At 40.6% G+C, this 27838-nt stretch overlaps 1 protein-coding gene across 1 annotated transcript; it reads right to left on the bottom strand.

Annotated features, from left to right (window-relative positions):
- Window positions 1-55: 55 nt before the first annotated feature.
- agps (alkylglycerone phosphate synthase) lies at window positions 56-25837 on the bottom strand. Its single transcript, XM_029492920.1, has 20 exons — window positions 25599-25837; window positions 22611-22700; window positions 21344-21434; window positions 21137-21257; window positions 20862-20936; window positions 19758-19829; window positions 19019-19098; window positions 17640-17720; window positions 16478-16603; window positions 16084-16192; window positions 12676-12803; window positions 12023-12074; window positions 10549-10625; window positions 10339-10451; window positions 8908-8977; window positions 8229-8290; window positions 7408-7497; window positions 5710-5809; window positions 5480-5537; window positions 56-1656 (listed from the first exon to the last, which is right to left on the bottom strand). The coding sequence occupies exons 1-20, from the start codon at window positions 25781-25783 to the stop codon at window positions 1535-1537; spliced, it is 1902 nt and encodes a 633-aa protein (XP_029348780.1). The 5' UTR covers window positions 25784-25837; the 3' UTR covers window positions 56-1534.
- Between the last annotated feature and the right edge of the window lie 2001 nt (window positions 25838-27838).

Genomic DNA, 27838 nt, shown 5'->3' with positions numbered 1-27838 from the left:
AGTTTATTGCACAAACAGCTTTGACAAAATGTACTTAAATTTTATTACGATGTTAAGAGAAGTGGGGGGGAAAGAAAAAAAAAAAAAAAAAAAAAGAGAAGAAGGTACGTCCATAACAAGTGCTCACATGATTTTGACACAGAAGGTTATATATGATATGGTGGATCCCAAATGAGTCTTTTTATCTGGAGGACTATTACGAATTAAAAAGACAAGTTGGTCCAAGAAGATGTGAGGGAGAAAAGGCAAACAGTTTTCTTACAGTTCAAATTGGCTTCAAAGCAATTAAATGATACAAGTCAGGTATCAATACATAATCCATTCCTTTTACACAATATAGATACACAACAAATAACAACCGGTTATATGGAGCAGGAACAATTCAAGACGGGGTCTAACACTGGAAACATGACCTAATTGAGTTAAAGAGAAAGTTTTAGCACATGTAACAGTCAAAGATATTGACCTTTTACAGCTCGTCTATGCATACATGAAGAAAAAAAAAAAGTACTTTTCTGCGCTTGATGTGAATGTGTATGAAGCTGGCTGTTACATACAGTCAAACAGATGTTGACAGTTACGTTTACAGGGTGTGATGTGTTGAGTCTTTGGTACAACGTGAGCACCGGGATCCAGAGGCCTTGAACTGCACGGTCACGCCGAAGCAGGCATGATGGCAGAAACATGATGCCCCCCCAACATCGCTTTCCCAGTAACAAAACATGCAAGGAAAACAATCTCAATACAAAACTTAACAAAGCGCTCATTCTGATCATAATGTAATTCTAAAGGTTTTCCAAATTTTGGTGAGGCTGAAGGTGAGAGGTTTTTAGTAAAGCAAAGGAGACACAGAGACACAGAGACACACACACACACACACACACACACACACACACACACACACACACACACACACACACACACACACACTTATGGCAATAGGTCAGTACAACAACAAAAGGCATGAGGGTCATGAAAAAGACAAACCATCAAGTCCAAGTCTGTTTTTCTTCAAAAGGGACTGCCTGTTCAACAGTAGAATGTGCAGCAGGAGAAGATGAAGGCAGACAAAAGCTTTAGAAAGGCACGGAGCTTTAGAAAGCGCATTCATCTAGAACTTCTACTAAAGAAGTGCCCCACACACTCGCACACATACAAAAGGAAAATAAAATAAAAAGTAATTTAAACATGTTGGCAAAGATTTTGAGGAAGGGGTTAAACAGAAGCACCTATGACAAAGATTAAGGGGGGATTTTTTGCATCATGTCAGGATGCATTCTGGACGCTGCTGACGCCACAGCACATCAGCAGAAATGAGCTTCAACGTGAAAAACAATAATCGTTACAACATATTCAGTGCAACGAAATGTAAAAGAAAAATGTTTGGGTGAATTGGGAAATGGCACAGAATGGCACAATTGATGAAAAAGGTAAGATCTCTGTCCGTTTTGAATTCATTTTTAGTATCTATTAATCAAAAACGCACAAGATGCTTTTAGAAAAAGGTAAGATACAGACGGCAAGGAGCAGGAAATTAGAGCAGGTTCCTGTTGCCGAAGATATTATTGGGGTCCACGAAATCTTTGACAGACTTAAGCATCCCCAGGCCGACGCTGGAGACAGTCTCTCTCATCCACTCCTTCCGAAGTTTCCCCACTGAATGACAGAGAGAAAAGAAATAAATAATAATAATAATGAAAAAAAAAAAAAAAAAACACGGAAGAAGACCGAAGGGGAAGAAATAGGAATCGGCACGGCCGATTGCTCAGCAGGCTGCTGGGAGCCAATCAATCTTGTGAGAGTGAGTGAATAAACAGAGGGTGATAAATGCTTTTATTCAGAGAGGAGAAATGTTTTGCATGGCATGATTTATGGAGCTCAGCAGACTATCAAACTCATTAGGCTCTGTGTGTTCCCAGAGGAGGAGGCCGGCTGGCGGTTGTAGCAGGCCGTCCCCGCTCCCTCACTCTTTGAGCCACCACTCCCCTCCTATTCCCTCCCTCCAGAGTCACCAGGGTGTTTTCTCTGTGTGTTCCTGTCTCATTGTGCACACAGGCTCTCACTCCTCCTGCTGACCTGAGAGGGTGTTGTGCTTGCTTGTCCTGAACGCCTCTGACACCGGCCTGAACGCCAACAGGGTGCCGAAGCCAACCGAGGAGCACCACACAATGGCCCTCTGTCGTCAGCAGGACTTTGGCTATAAGCCGCCGTTCGACCCCCTCCTCCTACAACCCCCCAACTTGAGGAGCGAGTGTGGCTGTGGCATGAAGCCTAGTGAGGGTGCCCATTGCTTCACCAGCTGTCCAGTCCAACATACTCCACGGTGTCTGTACCCGGCAAGTTCTTAGCACAGAGTGTGGAGCCATTGAGACGTCTGGTGACTACAGAGAACTGGGAAAACGAGAGCCAAACTCCAGCCAAACCAAAAGTTCAAATAAATTAGGAACTTTGAGTTTTCAAAGAGTGGATAAAGCTGCACGGTGTTATGTCACAACCTGAGCGTTCACATTTTTTACTTTTCAACCTGGATAACAAACTGAGTAAACAAAAAAGTGGGGAAAGGGTGAAAATAACGAGTAGAAAACCCACAAGCCCCAAACCCCCAGCTTGTTTTTCTCTTTTGTTCTGTAGTGCATATTTGGTAAAGAATCTGAACAATTACAACATCAACTAAGACAGACTAACCACCAGACCAGAGCAGAATTACCTTAATTTGTGTGCTTTGCTGATCACAATGATCACAACTGAAGTGCAACTTCAGATTTTTTTCCCCAGTTCTCCCAAAGAGACCTTCTCTACCAAGAGAATATAATAATTTTTGTCTTAGTCACATGATGGTTTAGTCATTATCTCTATCTCTGTTTTGTAGAGATTCCTTAGGTGTTGGCTCAGGCTTGTGTCCTTTTGATGCACATCTTTCAAACTGACCCAAAATTTTATGAATTAATTGGTTATTTTGAAATAATCATTAACACAGCACTGTACCTCTATGCTCAGAAACACCACAGAAAACACCCCTGCATTTGGAAGTTAAAATCTCTCACAGAGAAAATGAGTTTAAAAACAAATACTAGTCATTACCAGCAGATTTAAATTGGTTGAATAAAGCAGATCTTCAACGAATGGACTGCGACAGTTCTAATAAGAACAAAACTGATGTTACAGTTCATGATGTCAGATCAGAGCTGCGTAAATGAACTTTTAATGGTGAAGTCAACTAAAGAGAGACATTTGATCTTAACGCCAAAACTGAAAAAGATTAACTTGGGAAGAGATCGGCCTAGAGCAGCTGCAGCTCACTGAGTAAACAACGCCAATCGACAGTGTAATCACTTGAGATTTGATACAGAGGTGTTTGTTCATGCACCTTCCTCTTCGTCAGCAGCAGATGCCCCCTCCCTCGAAATGTTAATAGGGCATGTTGAAGGAGGGCGGGGGGTGGGGGGGTGGGAGGGGGTGACCCCTCACATTGGAGCGCTATGTAATCAGAGCCCAGCCAGCTAACCCAGATGGGGATCAGCCATGTAGCTAGTGAGACCCGTCCTCTGACAAAACAGGGCAGACAGCGAGGTCACAGGAGACTCAGATACCCAACAAACCTCCAGATGGTGACAGAGGGACCAATCAGCTGCTACCCAATAACTAAGAAAGTACTCTGTTCTCTCCCACCTCCTCCTTAGTCCTTCCCCCTTGTTACACCTCCATCCCTCCCTCCTCTAAGGAGGGAAAACAGAAGGTGCTGGGACTGCATCATTGCCTCCATCACTGTGATAATTTACACATCTATCTTGTCACATTCTCTCTTTTTCGCTTGCTGTTGCAATCAATCTCACCATGCTTGGTCTGAGCAGCTGAGACATGCAAAGAAGTGCAGGTAGTTATTTTAAATGACAGATTTTTTTTTCCCCCCCTCACAAATGGTGGCATATTTCTCTGGGGTAGAAAAGCCTGGGGAAGTGCGGGGCGAATGGTAAGAGGGGAATGTCACTGAACCAGGCTATTTTTCTATCTCCTGAATGCAGTTATCTGTGTGCAGGTACAGTTGGTGGAGACTGGAACTAGGCGGAGCCGAAACGTGAGGTGACGATGGTTGGCACCTTGGGCTGGCTTGAATATAGCCTGTCGAATCTGGGCTGAGCTTCACCTCTTCAACATGATATTCTCACCCTCGCCGGGTTTCTCTGACAAATGAGGGTCAGAACATGAAAGACGGGGTAAGGTAGAGGCCCTGCTTTGCTGTGATATGGCCGAGGTGGAGGTGTTGGCTGAGAAGCTGCGGTCTGATAGATGGATGACTCTACTGGTGATAGATGTTCAACAACTCTTCACTGCTGCAACACTTGTGACCTAGTTAAAGAGGATTTTCCTCCCACCATACTGGCTTTCAAAACCAAAGAACAATCAAACATAAGAGAGTGTTTGCCAATGAAAAATGTGCTAAATCTGACTCATTCTTAAGTTAAACTCACCAACATTTCTGAGATGAGCAGAATAGTGTGCCCTGCAGAGAAGCGGTAGAGCTCTGCACACCTAGATACCCTTACCTACGCCCACAGTGCTGACCTCCTGTTAACACAGGGCCACAAAAATGTATATTTCCTCCGGTGGCCTCCCACCTCACCATCCTTGACTACATCTGTTTTGTTTGATACACAAAAACCAGTGAAACTAGCTCCATTTGTCAAGCACTGATTGTGGGCAGACAAACCGGCCTGTCTGCGCCCAGATAGCAAGCCCCACTGTTATTAATCACAATTACAGAGTGGGCCTCGCACATGGGAGCTGCATCAATATCCCCTCCTCTCCCCTCTGTCACCTCCCTGTGCTGCTCGGGGTGGCCGGGCCACCGTTTGGAGGTCAGTATACAGCCAGCGATAACGGCTGCATCATTTACCCCGGCCTGCCGCCTCCTTTTTATTAGCAATCTTTTAATTTTGAACCCGTCCCCGCCTTCAGGAAAAATTGTGATTTAATATCGCAGCTGATTCACCGCATACTGTTTTTGACAGGTGTGATGAATAGCCTGAAGTGATGTATGAAAACAGCGAGGCGGATGGCAATATAGATAAGGCAGCCATTTCGGTTAGCCCTGATGGGGCCCAGAGAGTTGTTTCGTCCCCCCAGCCTCCCCTGCTCACGTTTCATTTGGTCACTGGTGAAATGAACAAATAGCCGAGTCAGAGCCATTCATCTGAGCCACAGGAAGATACTTTGGACACATGAAAGAACCAATGAAAGATTTCTGACCAAATGCACATTTATAGAACGACTGGCTGCCTGCTCGCCAGCATGGAAGCTCACCATGCTGCCACCGCCATTCAAAACAACCTCTTTTCATAAACAATAATTTAGGAAAAGGTGCAAATACAAATGTTTGTATTATAAAACTGTCATTCAAAACAGGCTGCTGCTCATGAATAATGTGCACATTGTTGAAGCAGGAAGCGGTATGAAATTGTGTGAAATTTGTTGACTTTACCTCCATGATGATGTGACAAGCTTCCTCCATTAGCAAGGATTTCTTCTCTAGCTGCATGCTGTGGTGGAAATAATAATAATAATAAAAGATTTTAATCATATTAAATGATGCCACATTCAGACAGTCACTCTGCTGAAAGAGGGGTGCTGGAGAGTCAAAATATCATGTCATCCAATTTGACCAAAGACAGGACCTTGGTATCGTGTTTATAGAACTGAAACAGGACCAACCTCTACTTGTTCATACACATGTACTGGGTCACTAAGTCCCCTGTAGTTGAAGGCAAAGTAAAAGTAGACACAGGCACCAGCGTCATACGTCTGAGTCACCCTGTAAAATAAAAGAAACAAACAAACAAAAAAATACAACAACTGAAAAGTCATTTAAACATGCAGAAAAGACTCTAAACTAATCTACATGAATCCAAAGAGCAGTGCTTTGAAAAGTGGCACAATTTCCATACAATAAGTGCATTTTTTTTCCCTTATAATTGGAAGACAAAGTAAAGTGGGAGGTTTGGCTTTCTACTGTGAACTCCTGACCTCTATTCCATTCATTGTTTCCAGAAAGCGGAGGCAGTGTTGATGCACTGTCACCTTTAATAACATTACATTATCAACCGTTAAATGGCCATCAAGCACCTTCAATGAATCATCTGAGCCACATTTTGTACTACAGATACAAGGATGGCGCCACTGTCTTTTTGATGTGGAACAGAAAATTGATTTGAGAAATAGATTTTTGCTGATTAAAAAAAAAAAGAAAAAAGAAAAAAAGAAAAGTCTCCTCACTCTTTGCGTACCTGCCTATTGAAAAAAATGCAGCTAGAATTCAGGCCTTTTCTCTGAGAATAAAATGTTTTCTATCTGGCCTTGTTCCCCTGTGGAGGAGCAGGGTGCAGAGCCCTTGTTCATTTGACATGGCCCATCACCTGGCACACTGACTGTTCTAGAGGTTAAATGGACAAATCAATCATGTGACAGCCTGCAGCCAGGAAATGAATGGCTGTAGCATAATCAGGCTGAGGACTAATCGGTCCTAAACCAGCTCGCCGTCTGTCAGATTGTCTGTGTGTCCATCGGCCTGTGTGTGTCTTGCTAACTCACTAGAGCTTGAGAGCCGAACTGCGTATCCAGTTTTTCGATTTCAATTCTGGCATCAATGCTAAAAGTTGGCAATGGTCAGATTGGTAAGAGCATTCATATTCAGATCCATTTTCAGAACACATTATAGGCATTAAACTTTGGCAAAGTTCTTTCCAGCTGCATGTGTTTAGGACAATAAAGGATATTTTGCATTTTTTTGTATTGTCAGCAAAAAAAAATATTTCCTGTGGATATAAAACCGTATATATGTTAGTCATCTGTGTCAGAGATCTCTGGGGCAAAAACTATGAAAAAACATCAATGAGCCACACTGTTGCACCCAGTCACGGACAAGGAGGCACTGTCCCACGAACACCTTCCTGCTGATTTTAATACTTATTAATAGGAACTGAACATAGCCCAGAATCTTTCCAGTGGGAAAGAAAGTGAGCACCAGAAAACACATTGTGGATTTAAGTTTTTTCATGGGATTTGTTGACAAAAACATTAACAAACGCCAACGCTGTTGCTTAACCGCTCAAGATTCTTCTGCTAAATAAAAAAAAAGAAAAAGAAAAAAAGGTTTGACGGAATAACATTTTTATTTCAACTGATGGAATCATTTGGCTGATTGACAAAGAAAAATTCTGAAACCACCAATTTTCCTTACTGGTTATTTGTTTTAGTCAGTGAACAAAACATTAGCTTGTTTTTGCTTCTTCATTTTGATAATTGGCTATCTTATTGCTCAGTATTATTTTGCTGTGAACAACTCATTGGTTAATTGGTGAGTCAATGAGGAGTGAGAACTGTAACGCTAACCCTTAGACTCAATTTATGTACCTGCATGTAGATAATGGCGGAAACTGCACTCCTTTGTCTTTACACTCTCGAACAATGCGCTCCTTTACATTCTGGCAAATGTCCAACACCCTGGAAATAAAGCAAATATCACAATTTAATCATGACATGCTTGAAATGTGCTTCCCAGAGTACGATGTTTTTGTTGTAGTAGTCTGCTATGAGGAGAATATACAGCAAAATTATCACAATTTAGAAAAAGACCCAGGAAAAAGGAGCAAGCGAGACTGACTAACATGATGGCCATTGTGGTGTGGAAATGGCTGCCAGCCCTAAGCATGTGCAGCCGTGTGTGGAGTGTGGAGGATGGGGAGGAGGATGGGTAATGAGCCAGGCACACAGGCTCGCCTCAGTGCCTGATCTCTTGGTCTCTCCCGTCAGGCATGCTATGCCACAAGGCGCTGAATGTGTTCCAGTTTGTTGTGTGTGTGTGTGCAAAAAAAAAAAAAGATGATGAAAACACGTATGAAATGTGAGACACACAACACGTGGATGTGGGATCAATCTATGCCTCACATTACCCACATTTCTCTCCACCAAACACACACATTGGCCTCCCCACTGTGTGTGTAGGAGTAAGCAAAGCTTCTGCCAACAGACAGCTGGGTGACAGGGGGGAAAAGGCAAGCATGAAGATGAACGTCAAAGACAGAGGCAAAGAGAAATTGCAGAAAGGAGGGGAATGAGGTGCAGGAGGAAGACAGAGGCCTCTCTCAGGAATAAATGTGTGGTAGGCAAGTAAAGAGAAGTATTAACAGCTATTTAAATTTAACAGAGCCCAAAGCACAGATGAATGTTCTTACCTGTCCCAAGGCACGGAGGTTTCAAAGGACTCTCCGATCACATAGTAGTCCATCCCCAGGTCCTGTGTAGAGTATACTATTATTATTAGGAGGCTGATAAATAAATGGTCCTTTTTTAAACGGTAACTTGTCTCCCTGTACTTAAAAAACAAGTTGCGTTACCTTTAATTCATATTTTATACTCATATTTTTGTTGTGTTTTGTCAGTGCATTTGCAGAACAGACAACTTTCCATGACATTGGAGTGGAAAGTTGAAAGTTGTTGTTACATTTGGTGGTTGGTTACATTTTATAAGGATAGTCTTTCAAAGCTGAGGTTTCAAGCCGTCACTTGTCATTCATCCAAGTGACAAAAGGCTGCATCTGTTCAGCTCTGGCATCTGACTTTTAGAAGGGTCTTTGAGTCAATTCAGATTTTCTAAAACTTCAACAGGGCTCTGACAAGACTGACATAAGACAACTCTCCATTGTCAGTATGGCAGCCACTGTGCTGTTCTTATGACATAGATACCTCAGTGTTAGACGCCCTGACAACAACTATGACCAGATCAAATCAAAGACCTCTTGAGTTCACATTCTGCAGCCTTTCTGTGTCAGACCGCATCACCCTGCCCACCGAACCTGCCCATCAGCTCGGGCTGATTAAGGGGGGGGGGGGGGGGGCAATGGAGTGACCCACCCGGAGGTAAGCGATGACGAAGGTCAACATGTAGCCTCTTTGCCCATTGTCCTCTCCAGCTGCCAGGCCCCTGGAAGCAGATAACAGGGTTAATATTTAACAGCTCTTTTCTTCTACCTTTGTTGGTCTGAACACTCCCCCTCACAACAACTGCCTCAGAGCCTGTCAATCCAACAACATACAGATCAATGAAGCTATGCCCTGTGCATCACCACAGGTCAGCCACACATCCATCACTTGCAATGGGTAATCAGATTTTCATCTACCAGCCAAACTAATCAGGCCAAACTCATTAGAAAATCACTTTATTGATTTTTACCATTCTTCCTGTTTCCAAACACCACAAGAAAATATTCCTTTCAGAAGCACACTAATCCATCACTGGCACTTGATCTGATGGGCGATCAACATTTTTTAAAAATAATGCAGTAAAGAAAAGGGTTTTGCATCTAACTGACAAGTGTCTTATGATTTAATTGCTGGCTATGACCAGGACATGGCCCCACCTACCTGTAAATCTGGGCTAATAGCCGAACAGTAAGGCTAACTGTAACACATAACTAGTAAGCATTACACAAGAAGGTGTCCACCCTTTAGGAGTACTGAAGACTCCTGATATGTCCCAGTTTAACTGGTTTAGGTTGCATTCAACAAGGTGATGATTACAAATGGCCAAATGACATTTACACTTTCTAATTTCATTGTACATGACGCTTCTAAAAGCAGTTTTCTATAGAAAAATCAGATTTTTTATTATTGTTATTGAACACAGGAACTTGCCAATTTTGAAAAATAAAACCGAAAATAAGGAGACCTAACAGTTTTTACAATAAAAAAACATTTATACATATAGTTTGTTTGACACTTATGCAGAAACAATTTGAAATTGTAAATTCTTAATGTGGAAGCATGTTTGAAATTGTGACTTTACAGCCATCAACAACAGAAAAATATTTTTGATCATTACAATTGTTTAAATGGCATAAAAATTTACTTTACCAAAAGTCCTTATTGATCAATTTCAGTATCTATTACAACTGAAGTTCCAATCAAAAGCACTTCCAATCAGTGTCCTCGTGCCCTGCACTGCCTGAGGGGAGCTGCGTCCTACTGTCATGGCCCACATCACACGTACTTTAACATAAAAGCTGGCCTGACAGGTGGACATCTACAGGTGATCAATCAATACAAACTACTGGGAGCAAAGCCGAACCTGAAGTGTGCAACTGTGCTTCTTTATCCTTCCCACTGCTACCACGTAATGGCTGGTTTAATAAATAGCAGAAAATGCTTCAGGCAGCTCCCAAACATATTTAAAATTCTACTACATGGTGCTTTGTCATTTCTGTTCTTATATGGCTGGGATCTTAAAATTATATTCATAAAGTGTAGTGTTCTAGGACAGGGAAAGGAGAGGGGACAGCTACTTACCCAAATTTTGCAGCAATGTCATAAACTTGCTTCTCATGCTGCAGGACCCTCTCACGGTCGCCCTCAAACAGCAGGGTGGCCACACATAAGCGGTTAGGGTCAAACCCTTTGAACTAGTGATGAAAGAGTTTAATTTATTTATTTTTTATTAAAAACACATGCAGCAACCAAATTATGCCTTTGGACACAATTATTATTTATTTATTCTACCTTGGTGATGTAAAATTTCTTCAACCCATCCAAAAAGGATGTGAAAATTGAAGACACTTGAGGTTTCAGGGCATGACCTGTGAAAATATCAGATAAAAGTCAGATCTATTTATTCAAAATGACATGAGCCTAGAAAACTGATATTATTCACACCTTAGTCATACCCTGCTTCTGCTCGCATGCTTCAGTGTTCTGAGAGGGCAAGCGAGTCAAATTTATTTGGGGGTTTCAAACAAAAGGAGGAAAAACAAATGGTAACATTTGAATAACTTTACAACTAGCCAGTGGCTGCCAGCGACAGCGACTATAAATCAGAGGGTTTCCAAAGGGAAGTAGGGTTGACACAGCGATATCCGTCTTCCTCACCCACACTTTTTGATTTATTCCTGATCGGACGCACAAAAGCGCCTGTGGACATGCGAAAATGAGGGGCTGGGGCCATTGGGATGGTTATCAATCACAGCAGGGAAGTCATGGGTGATGTCGCCGAGACTTAACAGTTCATTTATTTCCCTCCATGTTCAAGTCTCTTCATCACTTAATGTCCTAATTGTTTCCATTCCAAAATTTTATTGCAGGTCTTTAGGTCTCTCACAGCTATCATACCCGTTTATTAAATACCGAACATCCAGAGAGAGAAAATTACACCTACACTGTGCATAATTTCACTTTTAACTCTCCCCTCTGTGGTTTGGCTGTTTTTCTTGCATATCAACGCACCCTGCTACTTACTACAACATTCTCATTTTTCATCTTGTGTATCAAGACAGGCAGTGCTAAATTGTACTTGTAGTCCCAATCTGAAAAAGACCTGTGAATACATCAACTCTCCTTACTCAACAGCCAACATGATTAAAAGTGAGGACAAGCCACTAATAAGCCCAAGAAGGTATCACAGAGCCATGAGTTTTAGTTATTAGTGAAAAACCTGGTCGTTTCATCTTCCCTACTTAATGCTAAGAAGTGCCTACTCTGTGAAAAGTGGAAATATAGTGGAGATAATGAGATCCCTGGAGACTGGGAAATTTTGCAGAGATCTCTGGCAACAGCAGATGTATTCCACAAGACCTTAAGAAACAACATCATCAAACTTCAATGTAACAGCTACTTAATTTTGGCCAGGGTATTTGTTTTAAATCTTGGTTCAATTCTTTCTGTATGTGTGCGCAGCTATTCTGCTACAGACACAGAAAAAAAAATTATAATTCAGAGTTGCAGACAGTGAAATCATTGTATTCTGTATCATTGCAATTAATTGTTCATCCTTTGGGGATATGCAGTGAATCAATGGAATATCAACCCAAATATTGAAAAAAATAAGTGGGAAAAATTCAAACTCTGAAATAAATATAATTATTATTACACTGCTGGTTAAAAACTGCTGAATCCCGAGCTCTCTGATGATTGTCAAAGATTTGGGCACAACGCTTCCTGAAAATTTAAAATATGTGAATTTGAATATAATTAAACTCACCAAATTTAAACTGTTCGTTATCCATGAGTCGTATAGATGCTGGAGCACACCTCTGAGAAAAAAAGTCAACATTTATTTGTTTGAATCACAGAGAAAACTTGTAGAATTAAGAATGAATAAAACTTTCAGATTCACATCAGACTATGTATTCAGGTCAAAATACAAATGCAACTCTTCAAAATCAGCTTTGAAATGTTTGATTTGTTTTTTGATTTTTGGAAGTCGCAGTCTACACGTTTCCTGAAACTGGGTATACACAGTGCTTCCTTGTAGCATAAAAAAAACAAAAAACAAAACACACAACAATGACGCTTGAAAGGACAAACAGCACAAAATGCCTTTGCACAACAGTAGGACACTGTTAAAACAAAGACAACATGCAGTGCAGTTTCTTGTGGCAGGGGAGAGTCTCAACTTTTTTCAGCTTTAATGTGAATTCTATTAGTTTAGTTTGGGATAGTTACGCTTTAACAAGCATCATAAAATGGTTTAATAATGCATTTTAATCTTTGTTAGGGTGAAACTGCAATCCTTAAGTTTGGGAAAACTTTTAAGGCAACTTAGAGTTTCTGACTATACTCCCATGTTGAGAAAGGCAAAGATGGCAATGATACACAAAGTGTAACATTTTAAAAGTGAGATTAATATGGTACCTGTCTGGCAACCTCTCGAAGACAAGCAACTCCCTGCTCAAAATTAGGGAAAACAACTGAGCCATATTTCTGATACTCCGGCATGGGACGAATCTTCATTGTTACCTCGGTAACCACACCTAGGGTTCCTGTGGAAAACGACACAAGAGATTTTGAGAAGCACAAAAAGAAGGAAATCAATTCGTACAATTTATATGACCCAACCCCCTCTTAGAGCGGAACTTAAGACTAGTTTACAGGGTTCTGGTACATGTCCCAAGGGTTTTTGGGATGACCTTTGTATCACATTTCACCTCATAGATCTGGCTTTCTACCACACACTGGGGGACAACTTAGATCTATCAGTTTAGGAGCATGAGGAAATAAAGCAGGGCTCTATCAAAGGCAGTGAGGCCAACAGCAGCACCACATATATGAGTAGAAGGAAAACGTCTGGCTGACCTCATGACCCTGAAAACTGTCAGTCGTAAGCTGCTGCCGCTGAAAGAGTCACATTGCAAGTCTGAAAACCAAAGGGTCTACTCTCCCTTCACCAAATGTGTCTGGGATTGATAATTAAAACAATTTTCAGTTTGAGTCGAGTTGAGTAGATGCTGTGAATGATAGTTTCTAAAGCAGCTTAACTAACTTTACATCTACTGATTTGCTTGAGACCTTCTGATAGTGGACTTGTTTATCTATGGCTGTCCTATTTATTTTATCTCAGCTTTTTTTCAGCTTTCTCCTCTGGTGGAACTTTGTTTCTTTTTCAATTAGAGGACAATGCAGGTTGGAAAAAAGCAAGCTCAAAAATGTCCCTATGACAAAATTTCTGGCCTGTCAATTATTATAAATGAATCCAGTTTCCTGGATAATATTCAAACTGTATAATGTTACAATGTTATAATGTTACACCAGGTTACAGTCATTTGTACTGATCTGGACTGACAGAAAGGAACATACAACGCTTGTGAATATCTTCAGTTATCTTCAACTACGCCACTTGGGCCTTCACTGTTGATTGAATTGGTTTTGTAATTGTAAACTTAATCAAGAAGCAAAATAAATGTTTATAACTGCTACAGCTTCTAATTTAGAATTTTAAAGCTGTATCTTTCTCATACATAGCTGCTCCAATAAATGGGCTGCACAGGCTGGTTATGGCTGTTTATGAGCCCTCTAATGTGGCACTACATGCCACACGCTGCTCCCTAGTGGTCCAGCTGCAAAAAATGCAAATTCTTTATGCTCCTCCTTCCTGACGAAAGGAAAGAGTCACTGAGGGGGTGGGGGGTTGAGGAGGAGTCAAAGAAGCGCAGAGAAGGCTGAGGGCAAGAGGGAGGCAGAAAGAGAGAAGGGAGGAGCTTCTGCAAAAGGGTACACAAGGGTGAGCAAGTGAGGAATAAAAGAAGGTAATAAGAACAGCAAGGTCAGAAAAACACCCTCCTGGGGACAAATATAGTGCAAAGATCTACTACAGCAACAACAAACGATCTACAACCAAAGCCATTTTAACCATGACTGTGAAGCAACTGAACCAACGTCATTCTTCAGAATTACTGGAGTTATTCTCTATTACAAGTTTCTTTGACTTTAATATCAACCATTTTTACACCCCCAGCAAAAAACCCCAAAACAATGAAAACGACTGTGAAACCAACACTTCAGGATTAAAGAACTGACTATCTGTTAGTTTTAGCACTGGTTGGCATCATGAAGCACCATTATATCCTGCAAAGTTGAATGGAGTTTAAAGGACGTGGGTGTTATCATTGATTATTCTAATCATCATTTAAACTGAATTCAGCAGAGGCAAACTAAATCCTTTCATTCAGTCTATTTCAAGATTAGACAGATAGAGAGACCCAGTTGTTGTGCAGTGAATGAGAAATTAGAGGTTTCACAGTAATTTCTAATAAAATGGATGCGTTCCACTTAACATGCAGAGCATAGCTGAGGGTTTTAGACCAGTGCTTTGTTGTTGTTGCTGTTGCCTACTGTCAGACCGCAGGATTGGATTCCTGGAGTGGTGAGATAGATAATTTTAATGAAACTGAGCAGCGGTGTGACCTCTTAGCTCCAGGGTTAGGTTTCCCAGAAGAACATTCGCCCAGAGGCGTGTGGTCCCTGTCCCTTCTCTTGTGTACCAATACTGTGCAGCAAATTCTCCTTCAGATGGTTTGATTTATATACTCAAATATGTTGTCATTTGAGACATAAATACAATTATTAGTGAGAATATGTGCACTAGCCTTTTAAGATATCCCTGGGAAAATGATCTCAGTATTTGGGACCCCACTCAACTTCATGTTTCTTGAGCAAATAAGCCATACATTCCTGTTGTACAATTAATTACGTTAAAAAATGTTTGATAAGAAGGCAAGCCTTTTGCCTTACTTAAAAAAATACTCTGCTGTTTAGAAACAGCAAAGCTGTGGTATATGGTTTGTAAATTTAGAATTATTTCACATGGTTTTACACAGAAAGCCATGACTTTAACATTAGAGGCAAAAGAGGTGACCGGAATGTACAGTACAGTTCAGTAGACTGTTCGCTGTTGGTCACCTCTCTGCAAATATTCCTTTTGGAAAATTAACATTATAGGAAGTTTCAGGAACTCCTTATAACCCCATGAACTTGCACAAGTTGCATCAATTTATGGCTGAGACTATTCAGGCATAAAGTATTCATAAGATCATTGACTGTGGGCTGACTTAGTCACACAGAGTAAACATAAATCTGGCTGATTTAATATAAAATATTGCAAACATGACAAGTGTTTGCAAGCCAAAACAGGAGGCCTGATTGTCTCGTTGCAGAGGTCTAATTTAGGTATGATATAGTATTTAAACTGTTTAACCAGAACAGTCATGATGCCACTTTTAAAATCTTGCATTTATGCAAATGTAGTACTGCTTGTCTTTCAATCTATAAGATAATTTGGCTTCGACTTCATACTGTTGCTCACTTGGTATACAACAGTATGAAATCAATTTGAAAAAGTAGAAATGGCAAGTTCTACCCTGCTCCCAGCCCAGTCAGAGAGCAGATTGCCGAGCTTTGTAGGGCGAATATAAAGTTTATATCCACAGCTGTTTAACATAACGGTGCCAAGAGTCTCTGAACCTCCTCATTATGTAGGGGGAACCTGGCATATGGCAGTATTCTCTGTGGGCATTCACAAGGACAGGGCACTGCAGATGGGGAGGGGAGGACACGCTGGTTCCTAACTAACATCCCTCCAGATCACTTCCTCACCAAAGCTGGTTAATGTGTAAGAACCCCACTCCATGTGAACTGCCCTGATGTTACTGTTTTATCACAATGATTTTACAGACCCACAAACCCATGTTAACAAACAACTCTACACATGTGTCTGTGTGCTGACATGCCCTGGTGTAGTGTAGTCACATGAGAGCGGTAGCAAACCTTCTGAGCCCATGATAAAGTGGTGAATGTCCGGCCCTGTGGACATGCGTGGGCCCTGACAACTCTTTTCAATTACGCCTCGAGGGGTCACCATCTTTATGTGAACAACCTAATAAATCAGAAAGCAACAACACAACAACATCGTTTAGACATAAAAGGAGTGTACTTTCCTTTCATAGCTCTACAAATATTGACAAAATATATATTTTGCACCTATGTGTGAATGTATTTCATATCTGATACCATAACAAATGTCCTGCAGAGTTTGAGGGTAAAGACCAAAAATGTTATGCTAATAATTTCCTTTCTAATGACTGCGCAGTAACTATGTCCTTACTGTCATCCTGTTTTTGGAACAAACATGAGCAGGAAGATTAAAGAGTAGCGGCCTTACCAAGTCCTCAATGTTGCCGTAGATGTTCTTCTTCATGCCTGATGCTCTGGTTGCCACCCAGCCCCCCAGGGAGCTGAACTCCATGGAGTCAGGCTCATGTCCTGTGCAGTAGCCACTTTCATTAAGCTGTGGAAAAAAAAGAGGGGGAAAAAAGCATACATTTGTTCTTGCAATTAAAACTGAGCCAAAAGTGTTAGGAAAACACTGGTGTTGTAAACCCACAAGAATGTTTTAATAACATCCAAAAGGAATGAGCAAGCAAATGGGGAAAAAAATAATTGCAGCTCTGTCGCAGAATTTCACTGCTCTCATTATCCTGCAATGCTAAAACCCAGGGTTTATGGCATCATAGATTTTTACGACGGCCTAAAATAAACCGAGTGGAAAGAGCATGAAAAGACTAAGATGAGAGATCAGCGCATTATTTGGGCAGTGTCAAATTCAACTTTCACAAGACATGTTTTAAGATTATTTATTCAACATTCACACCCACAATGCAGTTTCTTGCCATGTAAGCTGTAATAATGTGTCACTGCACTTTTGGGATTGGGTTTTGTCATGGCACGCAAAAAGACCCTTTCAGCAACCAAGAACCCCCCAACAGATAGGCCATTCATGCCTTGAGGAGAAGACGTCCTCAAGTCAGCCCAACCTCCTCTAAAAGATTGCATCTGTAGGCAGAACATTTAATAGTAATAATAATAATGATCTTAAAGAACATCAACAATTTCCACCAGAAGCACAATACGGAGGTAAAAAACAGGCCTTGTTTTATCACAGCACTCCCCAAGAAGGCAGTTTATAATGCACACCCATCTGTTACATCAAAATGGCCCAGTCTAAATGCAGAGGTGGAGTCTGCTTTAGATGCAGCTCACGCATTCCTCTACATCAAATGCCCGCTCCTTCTCCATTTTTCTGAATTAGCTTGATGGGGCCATCTGCTCATGACCACCGTCTCACTCTCTAATCTCTTCCCTTCAGCACTCTGTTCCTGTCTCAAACGCCTTCCGAAAACATGTTAGATCCTCCGGGCAAAAAGCACCAAGGTGACTGAGCATGGACAACCTGGATGTGAATGGTCACACAGCTTGACTGTTGGCACATTTTACAATGTAAGCTCTTCCTGTAATGAATATGAATATGGATGAGCAGAACTCACCAATCTCTCCAGATCCTGACCAACAATGCCAGCTTCCACATGGGCAGTTAAATTTTTCTCGTCAATCCACAAAATGTGATTCTGCAGTAAAAAAAAAAAAGAACAACAACAAAAAAAACAAACAAACAAGCATCATCATCACTGAGGAGGTAATAAACAGTTAATTATAAAACCGTTAATTATAACAAATATTGTTTAATTCTTCTTGTATCCTTTTTTTTAAATGAACTCTCCACCTCCCCATCATTTAATGTAGGTTAAAACATGCTGATCAAATTTATGCCATCATCTCTGTTATCTGAACTCTATGTCTGCACACATCTGTTATGTTGACTTAAAATAGCTCATACAAAAACACAGCCTTTAAGTTCAGTCCACAGTCCTCCAATACTGAAGGTTTTGCACAACTGTGTCCCTGTGGTCTGATGGTTACTCGTCTTAGGGTAAATACATATATGGGAGCTAAGGGGCACAGAAAAGAGTCAGTTTCCTCAAGGTTAAGCTCTTATTTTGTCTTTTCTATGGGCTGCTGGTTGCTCGACATAGCCCTACCTGCAGGAGGCCATTTCACACCTGCCATCAATTATTCTCCAGAGGCAATAAAATTTATGTTCCTACCACACTGCACCTTTCATGTGCTTCCATTGGAGTCACCTCACCTCTGACCCCTGACACAGAACACTGGTTACTAGTGTCTGTGGCACCAAACTCAATGACTGGTAGGCTAGCCGCATCCAGACAGCTTGTATATCATCTCTATGTGCAGCAGGATCAAAGGGCTGTACTGTACTGTTGATGATATTCACCATTTTACATTATAATCAAAGAAACGTTATCATGTTAATGATGAGGCCTAGGGGTACTCCACTAAGATTAATGGCTGATGCCAAAGAATCATAATTGAGCCACCCAACTGCACACTAATTATAGACTCACAAATTATAGATCCAAACATTATTTGAATTCAAAAATGAATATAGTAGGAATATTCACAAAAAGCCAAACGATATTCAGAAACAGTTTAAAAGTTTAAATTCACATTTTGTTTTTAGTTAGCAACAAACTATAACTCTCATTTTATGGTCTCACTAGTGACACAGAATGAGTCTGTCTCTCCAGACTGATAAAAACACCTCAATGACTCGGTAAGCAGATACACAATAACAGTATCATGCTAATTATTTCAGAGGTCTGAATATGAACTTTGAAAAAACATTTAATCCAAATTCTGTCTTTGTAAGGTCATCTCTATTTTGCACTACAGTAAGATAGATTTCAAAGCTGCAGTCTTAGATTACATTCAACATATATGAAGTAATTTTTTGCCAGTCTGTGTAGTTCAAATCTTGTGACATGTGCTGACTAAGGTGTTTACAAACCATCTGTGATGTATCCAGAGAGACAATGGAGCGAGTTTCCTCTGGGGGGCACTCGAGAGCACTGGAGACACTAGTTCCTCCTGCAAGAGGGAAACAACAGTATTAATAGGAGTTACAGTAGAAAATCATTCAAAAGAACAAAGGAGACACCACACGGGTTCTGTTTTGTTTTTGGCCACAAACAAACACACTAGGTTTTACGTCTTTGTTCCTTTAGCAGATACATTTATAAATCTAAGACTGGGTACCAAACCAAACAGCTGTTGCATGCAGACTGAAATGTATCATCATGTATTCAGTCTTGAAAACGCAATTTTTTCACAGCACAAACAGCTCTGTCTCAAAGGACAGAATTTCATTTTCTTTAAGAACATTTGCATAAAGATGAACTTTATTATGTTATTTTGCCATCCATGGCAATGAGTGATATGAGATACAAAGTGGAGATATCTGGCCACAATTGAATCGAATGCAACTGGACTAAGTTCTAAGTCCAGTTCCGTTCGATTCAATTGTTGACCTGGTATGACTAGACCTGAATAAATGAGAATATGCATAGACAAAGTGGAGATATCAGTGCTTTATCGTTTAATTTAGGTGGCTTAATTAACAACAAAATCATGAGCCTGCCATTGAAATAAATCATGCTATAAAGTCCATCAAATATAAATACACATCTAGCATTGTGTTTATTGAGTAAATTATAAAGATGATTAGAGCCTTTGATGCCATGACTTACCTCCATATGGTATCAAACAGACATTATGCTTGGATGCAAGTTCCACAACTTTTACTACATCATTGTGGCAGTCTGCAACAAAACAGAATAAAATTTCAAATATTGGAGGAAATCATTGTACTATATTGCATTCATAAATTAAGGGTTTTTGTACTGACAAGCATAAACACATTGCAAAGCCAGTAAAAGAATAGCACAAAACACTGCATATATATGGAAGACAATAAATAACTCTATGCCCAGCGTCATTATAGCGAGAGACTGGTAGAGAGGCAGGGTGCATTTTGATTTGCTTGATGGTTGTGATTTGCCTAGGGCTTTCCTCAGGCAGAGTCAGACTGCATGAAGCGCCACTCTCTGGGGTGGGATGTACTGGATCAATACAAATGTGGTTTAGCCAATCAGAGCCCACATCCATTCACACTAGAGTGGTGAGTGAGTTGGAAAAGTAACAATACCCACCTACGTGGATGTGCTTGACTGGCCTCAAGTGCTTTTAGAGGCAGTGAGGAATGTCTTGTGTTCCAGTACATTTTGCCATCCAATTAAACGCACAGCTTTGGCCTATGGATTACAGTTCAACAAACTAAACCTCCATTTAAAATACACAGCTTGATTTAGAAAGACTAGTGAGGAATGCAAATTATAGGTAAGAAAAATCTATAAGACCCACAGTAAATGAGAGCATATTTGCGAGGTCAGAAATTTTTTTTAATTTGGAGCTAGTGTGGATGAAACGATGCCTACAGTTGCTTGGTGATTTGCTGCCTATTTGGGGGGCTGCTAATCAAGTTTCAACTATCAGTCAACACTCATTTGCATGATAAAATAGTGCCAGCCATAACAACAGAAAACCAATCTCAGAATCATAATTCATGGGTGTACTGTGCAGGGCCAGACTGTGGAGTATTGGGTGTCAACTATCCTCCCCCTGGCGCTTCTTATTAAGCCTCTACTCATACATATTAATATCGCTGCCTCCGCAGAGATTAACCCTTTAAATCACCTAAGCCAGTAGGGGGATCAGTGCTCGGCAGGGAAATAATAAAAAAAAAAACAAACAAACAAACAAACATACAGACATGACATAGCTTTCAAACTCACTTGGCCATATCACCATATCTGGAACACGACCAAATTTCCCTTCTCTGAGGGCAAAGATCTCATGTAAGCAATGGCCTGAAGGAAAATACAGGAATGAAACAGTATTAATATATTTATCACAAATAAATGCATTAGTCCTACATAAAAATCCAGGATTATGTATGTTGCAGTGTATAACTATAAAAATAATAAGTTGTTGAGTTTGTTTGTGCGTGTGTGTGTGTGTGTGTGTGTGTGTGTGTGTGTGTGTGTGTATGGGGGGGGGGGGGTCTTACCATGTGCACGAAACACCCGGTCCTCTGCATCATGAGAGAAGGGAATACCCGTGGATTTCAGCTCCTCAACAAAGGTCTCGTTAAGAGTGGGAGGATGTACTGCACTGCTGTTCAGAATGGGCTGAAACAAAACAAGCCATTAAGATTTTCAGCCATGACTGAGTGTTCTTCTTTACTTTTCACTTAAGGCTCTTGAAATGTACTCACTGTTGCTGGAGTTTTATGCTGGAGACTGGCTCCAAACGTGCTTTCAAACCAATCTTTCAGAGCAGGGATGATTAAACCACTTAGTTTATACCTGCAATTTGTAATGTAAAAACAGAGGGTGTGGATGAAAAACTGAACTAAACCTTGTGCACCAGTAATTTCCAGAAGCAAAAGTCAAAAACCTAATTTTAACATATTTTTATGCTTCTCTGGTTCTCTTTACTTGGAAAATGAAGCCTGCTACTAATTAGAATAGAGTGTGAGGTTTGGATCCAATGAGATTATTAGGCAAACAGAGCAGCAGTGACAGTGCTGGCCATTTGAATGCCTTCACCATCCCTTGTAAAATTGAGTTGCTGGCACAGCCTGGGCCAGCCCATCAGGGGACTGAGGCGTGCCTTTGTCTGTGAGGCCATGAAACATACTCCATACTGAAAAAGCCTCTGTCACAGAGAGCACGGAGGAGGAGAGTGCTGTCTTTGACATTCATTCAACTGTGCCCCAGCCTGTGTGCGCCCATGTAGCTTTTCTGTAAAGAGGCAGTGGAGCAGTTTGTGGAAACTGCTCCAACAGGAGGAAGCCATTTGCTATGCAGCATCATGTTCAGCTCCACTCATTACTCAAAATACATCCTTATGCACCCTCTGCCAGGTCTCCATGCTTACAAATGAAAAGGAAATGCTGTTTCTAATAAAGTCATACGTCATCAGAGCAATAAAAAGAACCATCCCTACTCCGGCTCTTGTCATAGAGGTCAGGGGTAAAGGTGCTGAAAGAGCTATTCTTTGTGATACTGAGTGAGTTGAGGCTACTGGCTTTGTTTCAACACATCTTCCAACATTCAAAGTAAATCTTAACTTAAATCAGTGAATAACTATGTTAACCCACAACTCCCTAGAGTCACATCAGTAATTAAAAACATATTACTTTCCATTTTTGGAGTGACTCTGGAGAGGTTTCTGTTAATGAGCAACAGGGTTTGGGGAAGCCAAAAATCCAAATTCAGTGACCTTCTCAAATGACAATGAACAGTTCAAATGCCAAACACTAGGTGGCAGTAGCACCACATTGCTGAGAGCGTAGGAAGGAAAGTGAAACTGCTTTCAAAAGCTGGGTTTTAAGTCACACAGGAAGTATGAATGCTGAAATTTAACATCTGAGTTGCATAAAATAAGGCAAAGGATTTTACTGATTTGATTTCTGTAAATCATAACCAGCCCCACATTAAAAGTGTTCCCATGAGTGGAAATTTGACATTACACTGTACCTTTTGCCTGTAAATTCAGCTTGACCTTTCTTGTTGAAGAAGAATCTTGAATCACTGTATCCCCACCCATTCCATTTCATAATCTCCTGCCTGTGGAAAGACAAATGTTGGCATAGGTTAAGTTACGCTAATTTGCAGTATATGCATTTTACCTAAGTTAAAATATGATATGAATACAATGGGAGGTTACAAAAACAGAAGATTCCATAACCTGATAAATTCTTAATTTGATGAGCAGTTCCTCTGGGCTGTATTTACATAACCCTTTACATAAGTGATTTCCACAAGAAATAAGAAAAAGCGCCCTAAGAATAATCTGATACATCTTGCTGATATTAAAACATTTAGACCCTAAACCTTTTGCTGAGAGAAAACGACAAACTCTCCACATTATTTTAATTCATATAAGGTGGGGCTAATTATCAGATAATTTACAGTATGGGGGGCTATCAACAGGAACACCCTTGGTGGTGTTCACCACGACACAATGCTTTGTTGACCAAATTTAAAGAAATCAGTGTATTGACAAAGTAATGAAGAAAAAGTACCATATTCAGAAAGGATATCCATCACCAGAGGAAGCTACATAATCTGTCTTGCTCACACTGCTGTTTCCCTTTTAACATAGTAGAATATCTTACATTTAGCACAACCCACAGGCCCTTTGATCCAGGGCTACTTTAAATACTGCTTTTTTTAAGCTTTGGATATCATTTAGGAGAAATATCCATTTTAATACCACATGCATGAAATTCTGAGGGGGAAAATGCTACTAAGTATTACTGTTGAGGAATATTCCCCTATAATCATAAACTGTACAATTACAGATGATGCTACATTGACTTTAATGGAACACTTTACAGAGCTTGTGTGCTACCCATAGGCTCGCTGCAGAAAGACACCTCTATCACCACTCACAGATCACCCATATTTCATGAGTTACTCGGGATGGGATTCTAACAGAGTGGTGTAAAAGCCATAATTAAAATTAATATCTGCCAAAATGGAGTTGCCAATAAATTAAGAGTGAGAACTGAAATGAGAGTGACACATTTAGTCATAATTTAATGAATCCTTTCCACCTATGTTATCAGAAGTGCAATGCACACCAACTAAAAATCAATCAATAAATCAGAACAAGTGTGTGGTAAGGTCAGTGAGTACAAACAACTATTTCCAAAAAAACAGCTATTACCAGCCTGCATATATCTTAACTCAGATATGTTTGTCCACTGCAGGAGATGGATCTCTAATCTAATCAAATCTTTATCAGGTTTCTTCCTTTTTTGGGAGTTAATTGATTTCCTGAATTAAGAGTTTAAGACCACAGTGTGTCATATATGGTGCAATTTGTAAGTTCATTGTTGGTAAAGATTATACTGCTTTGAAGAAAATTCAGTGATAACAGCTGCCAATAATGTAAAATCCCTCTTTGTCTGTGAAATTAGAGGAGGTTGGACGACCCAAAAAAATTACTGTATGTATGTATGATTGTATACATGATTCAATGTACATATGCTGGAAATACTTCTCACAATACAATGCAACAACACTTTGAACCACAGACTCAAGGAAGACCAACTAAACTGCCACCTCTGTTGTACAGTTGTAAAATAAAAATGTAATATTTTGATGTACAACACGGTAGCATTTAGCAAGGTGTACCTAATAAACTGGTAAATGAATATAGGTCACATCCGAACGAATAAGGGGATAGCATGAAAGGTAGAGCCAACCTAACCTACCTTGCCTACCTTACCCAACCCCCATGCCTTTATCTTTATCCGAAAGGGCTGCTAAAACTGCAGATAAGAGCATCGAAATAGCTAATTTATTTCAAATGCATTCATTCAGTCATTTTTGGCACTTTCTTATTTTGCATGTTTTCCTTTAATTACCCATACCTAACTACAGCGCGGGATGATAAAGTAGTTGTTGGACAAACCGACTGTTTGACTATTTACAATTGTTCCGTGTTCCTGAGACAAAGAAGACTAATTGCCTCAACTTCAGCAGCAGATATCTGGTATAACAGGCAGGGCCACAAGACAACATATATACACAGTATCATCATCAGGACATGGATTTCACAAGACCAAATTCCTAACCGTTCTGAGCTCCTATACTTTTCGGTGTGTTGTTGTGTCAGACTGACACTAGGTGTCAGCACGGTGTGGTGGTGTTTCCTCAAACGAAACTGAGCTGCCAATCGACTGAAAGTCAGACCACCACTTGTCCCAGCCAATCAGATCAACAGATGACACAAGTTTCACTGTCTCCTCCAAGTGTTGTAACACTTGCATGATTTCTTTTTGTGTGTGTGTGTGTGTAACATCTCTAGAAAAATAGCTCTGTAGCTCTAAAACTAAAAAGGACCAGGTATGACAAAGCATACTAAGATATGTCTAAAGAAATGAAGTTAAAGTTAATGAAGTTGAAGTCAAAACGCGGGAAACTAACACCCATCTTAAGGGAATCTTGTAACAGTCACGGTTACCATAACAACTCTGCCTGGCAGTAACGCTTCCAGTAACAGGCTCGATTGCCTTCAATAACTTCCGTTATCGGAAGGATCAAATATGCCAGACTAACCATGACGGTTGCATCGTTATGTGGCTTTTAAGTCGTCGGTGACAGTGAAAACAAATGCTATATGGGAGCTAAAATAATATGTGCTCGCCGAAGAAAAAAATCTACAACTCCCTAACTTTGAGACGTTAAACTCTGTGGAGCTAGCCGCACCCTGCCCGTAACAAATGAATGGCTACTCTGTAACGTTAGCTAGCAGGCTAACTGAAAACAGCCCCGGGCTTGTCTTCCTACGTTTGCCACGTCTTTGTGTGTTTACAAAGAAAAGGGAGGTCAGCCTTTCATCGTATGCCAGCCGACTGTTCTTGTTTAGCGGGCACTCCACTGCTGTTTGACATAATAACAAGCTAAAGCCACAGAGGATGGACTCTGGTCCGCCGCTATGTCACAGTCTTGTACCTCCTCCTCGGCACCGTCTTCTCCTCCCTGGAGGAGCCAGGCTGCTCCCCCTGGGCTTTGTACTCCGCAGCTAGGACGGCCGAGTCACCGTCCACCGGCCTCTGTAGATGCCCGGCTATTACCCTCAGTCTCTGCTGTGCAATCCGCTGCCTGTCGGAGCTGCCGCCGCTGCTGTTGGACGCCATGCTGCTTCCGTGTTTGTGAAAGGAGGGAGCGCATCCATGAGCAGGAGCGCCTGTCAGAGGTCACCGCAGGGAAAGTGAGCCGCGTTCAACCCCGTCGGAAATATCACACTCAGTCCATACGAATCAATCCACAAAGTGGTCAATAACTTGGTCAATAATTGTTATTTATTTATTATTTTTTTGCCATTAGGTGGTACAGACACAAAATAAGATAATTATATAATACTAATGGAGTTTGGAAAAGCTTGTTCTAGTTTCTGAAATGTGAGTAACTGATAGCCATTGTATTAGTATACACTATTGTACACGGTGTATGTGCAGGTTTAGGACTGCCAGCCTGACTGAATAAGCCAAGGAGATACGCTAAATAATGGCGCAAAACATAATAACGACATTCATTCATTTTTATAAATGAAAAACCCTACCACCAGTTCTACTTCACTTTTATTGAATGAACTTCTATACACAAGTTCGTTCTATTCTGAAAAGGGAGCCAACGAGGAGCACTTGAATGCATCGTTTTACTTATTTCCCAGCATGCCCTGTAATTTAGGGGTGGTTGCATAGTCCTCTTTAAGTCAGGAATTTACAGTCCGTTTGCATAGTTGGGAAGCAGCAGCATATGGAATTCAGCTCTTCCAGTATTGCCACTTTAAAAGTTCAAAGGGACAAGGAGTTGTGTGCATTTAAGTTCTGTGCACTGAAGGGCAGATTTTGATGGGTACAAGGTCTATAGTAAATTATTAGTGATGCTTGGGTGATCAGTTTTTCTCAGGCCTGAATTGTTCACATTGTCTAGGCCATATTTTACATTTGAGTAAAACTCGTTTCAACCTGTGGCGACAAGTGATCTATCATTTGAGACATTTTTTATTCCACTGTTTATAGTTAAAACAAAAATCAGTATTAATCAGAGTTTAAATGTTTTCACTTTATATACTACCATCAAAGTATTTATAAAACACATTTTTGTTTGGTGATGTTGTAAAATGTGAGCACAAACCTAAATAATGTGACTTCAATGTTTACCTTTCTTCCTCACCTCCACCTAGTTAGCTAACCAGTGTGACTACTGTTTCCATATGGCATGCAGCAAAGTCTTTTAAGTAATACAAATAGCAAGCAACAGTATAGCTACTGTAGAATATGTGACTGCAATCAAGAAGGACAGACTATGAAAAATGATTAATACAAATAGAGTTTATTAGAGAAAAAAGCAAATTACCAACAGAACTATTGCATCACTCTATAAAATTAAATGTCCAGATGTTTGACGATTCATTTCCCACAGGTTTAAGTATTAACTCCCAAAACAAAGTTCTGTAATGCACTGACTGCGGGCAATTAGAGTCTAAGTGTATCACAGAACTTTATTTGGAAAGCCACAGTGCCAGCTCATAGGTTTGTCCTTGTGCAGAACCTTATCCTCCTCACGACTGGGTGCTCCTTTAACCTGTAGTGAGCCATAAAGAGCAAGGAAAAACAGGACAGCCATGTTGGATTATCTCCTTTTTCATAACTTGACTTTAATATAATATATACTGTATAATGGTGCAAAAGAAAATTTCTCACAGATGTGCTAAAGCATAGCCAAGATTAAGACTGAGCCTACAGAGAGGCTTGCTGTGTGTCGAATCCCAAAAGTTAAGCAGGCCATATGGAGTCTTTTTACACATTGTCAGTTCCCTACAGAAATGATTGTAAGGCCGGATACCACTTGAGCATGTGCAATCATTGATCCTAAACTACATCCCACCTAAATATATCCTAAAATATATTTAGTTACCTCCGTAAGCACGGTCATCTGGTTGGTTGACTCATGATCTGTAGTCTCTACATTGACTGATATGATTGGAGATTCCACTTTTGGTTGATCCTACTTGAGCAGGCTTATTTCACTCTTGTGCCAGTCTGTCATTGATTCTACCTGTTGAGCTTCAACAAGCTTTGTGAACTGAACAGGCCCCAGAGAATGAGCTATTCATTAAACAGTGCGGATGGATATGATAGCAATGAAGAAAGTGCTGTAAGGCCAACTGTGCTCCAGCAGTATTA

The sequence above is a fragment of the Echeneis naucrates genome, chromosome 21 (genome assembly GCF_900963305.1).
Source record: "Echeneis naucrates chromosome 21, fEcheNa1.1, whole genome shotgun sequence".
Classification (NCBI taxonomy): domain Eukaryota; kingdom Metazoa; phylum Chordata; class Actinopteri; order Carangiformes; family Echeneidae; genus Echeneis; species Echeneis naucrates.
Note: the sequence above shows the minus strand (reverse complement) of the source record. Positions and strands in the feature narration are given on the sequence as shown.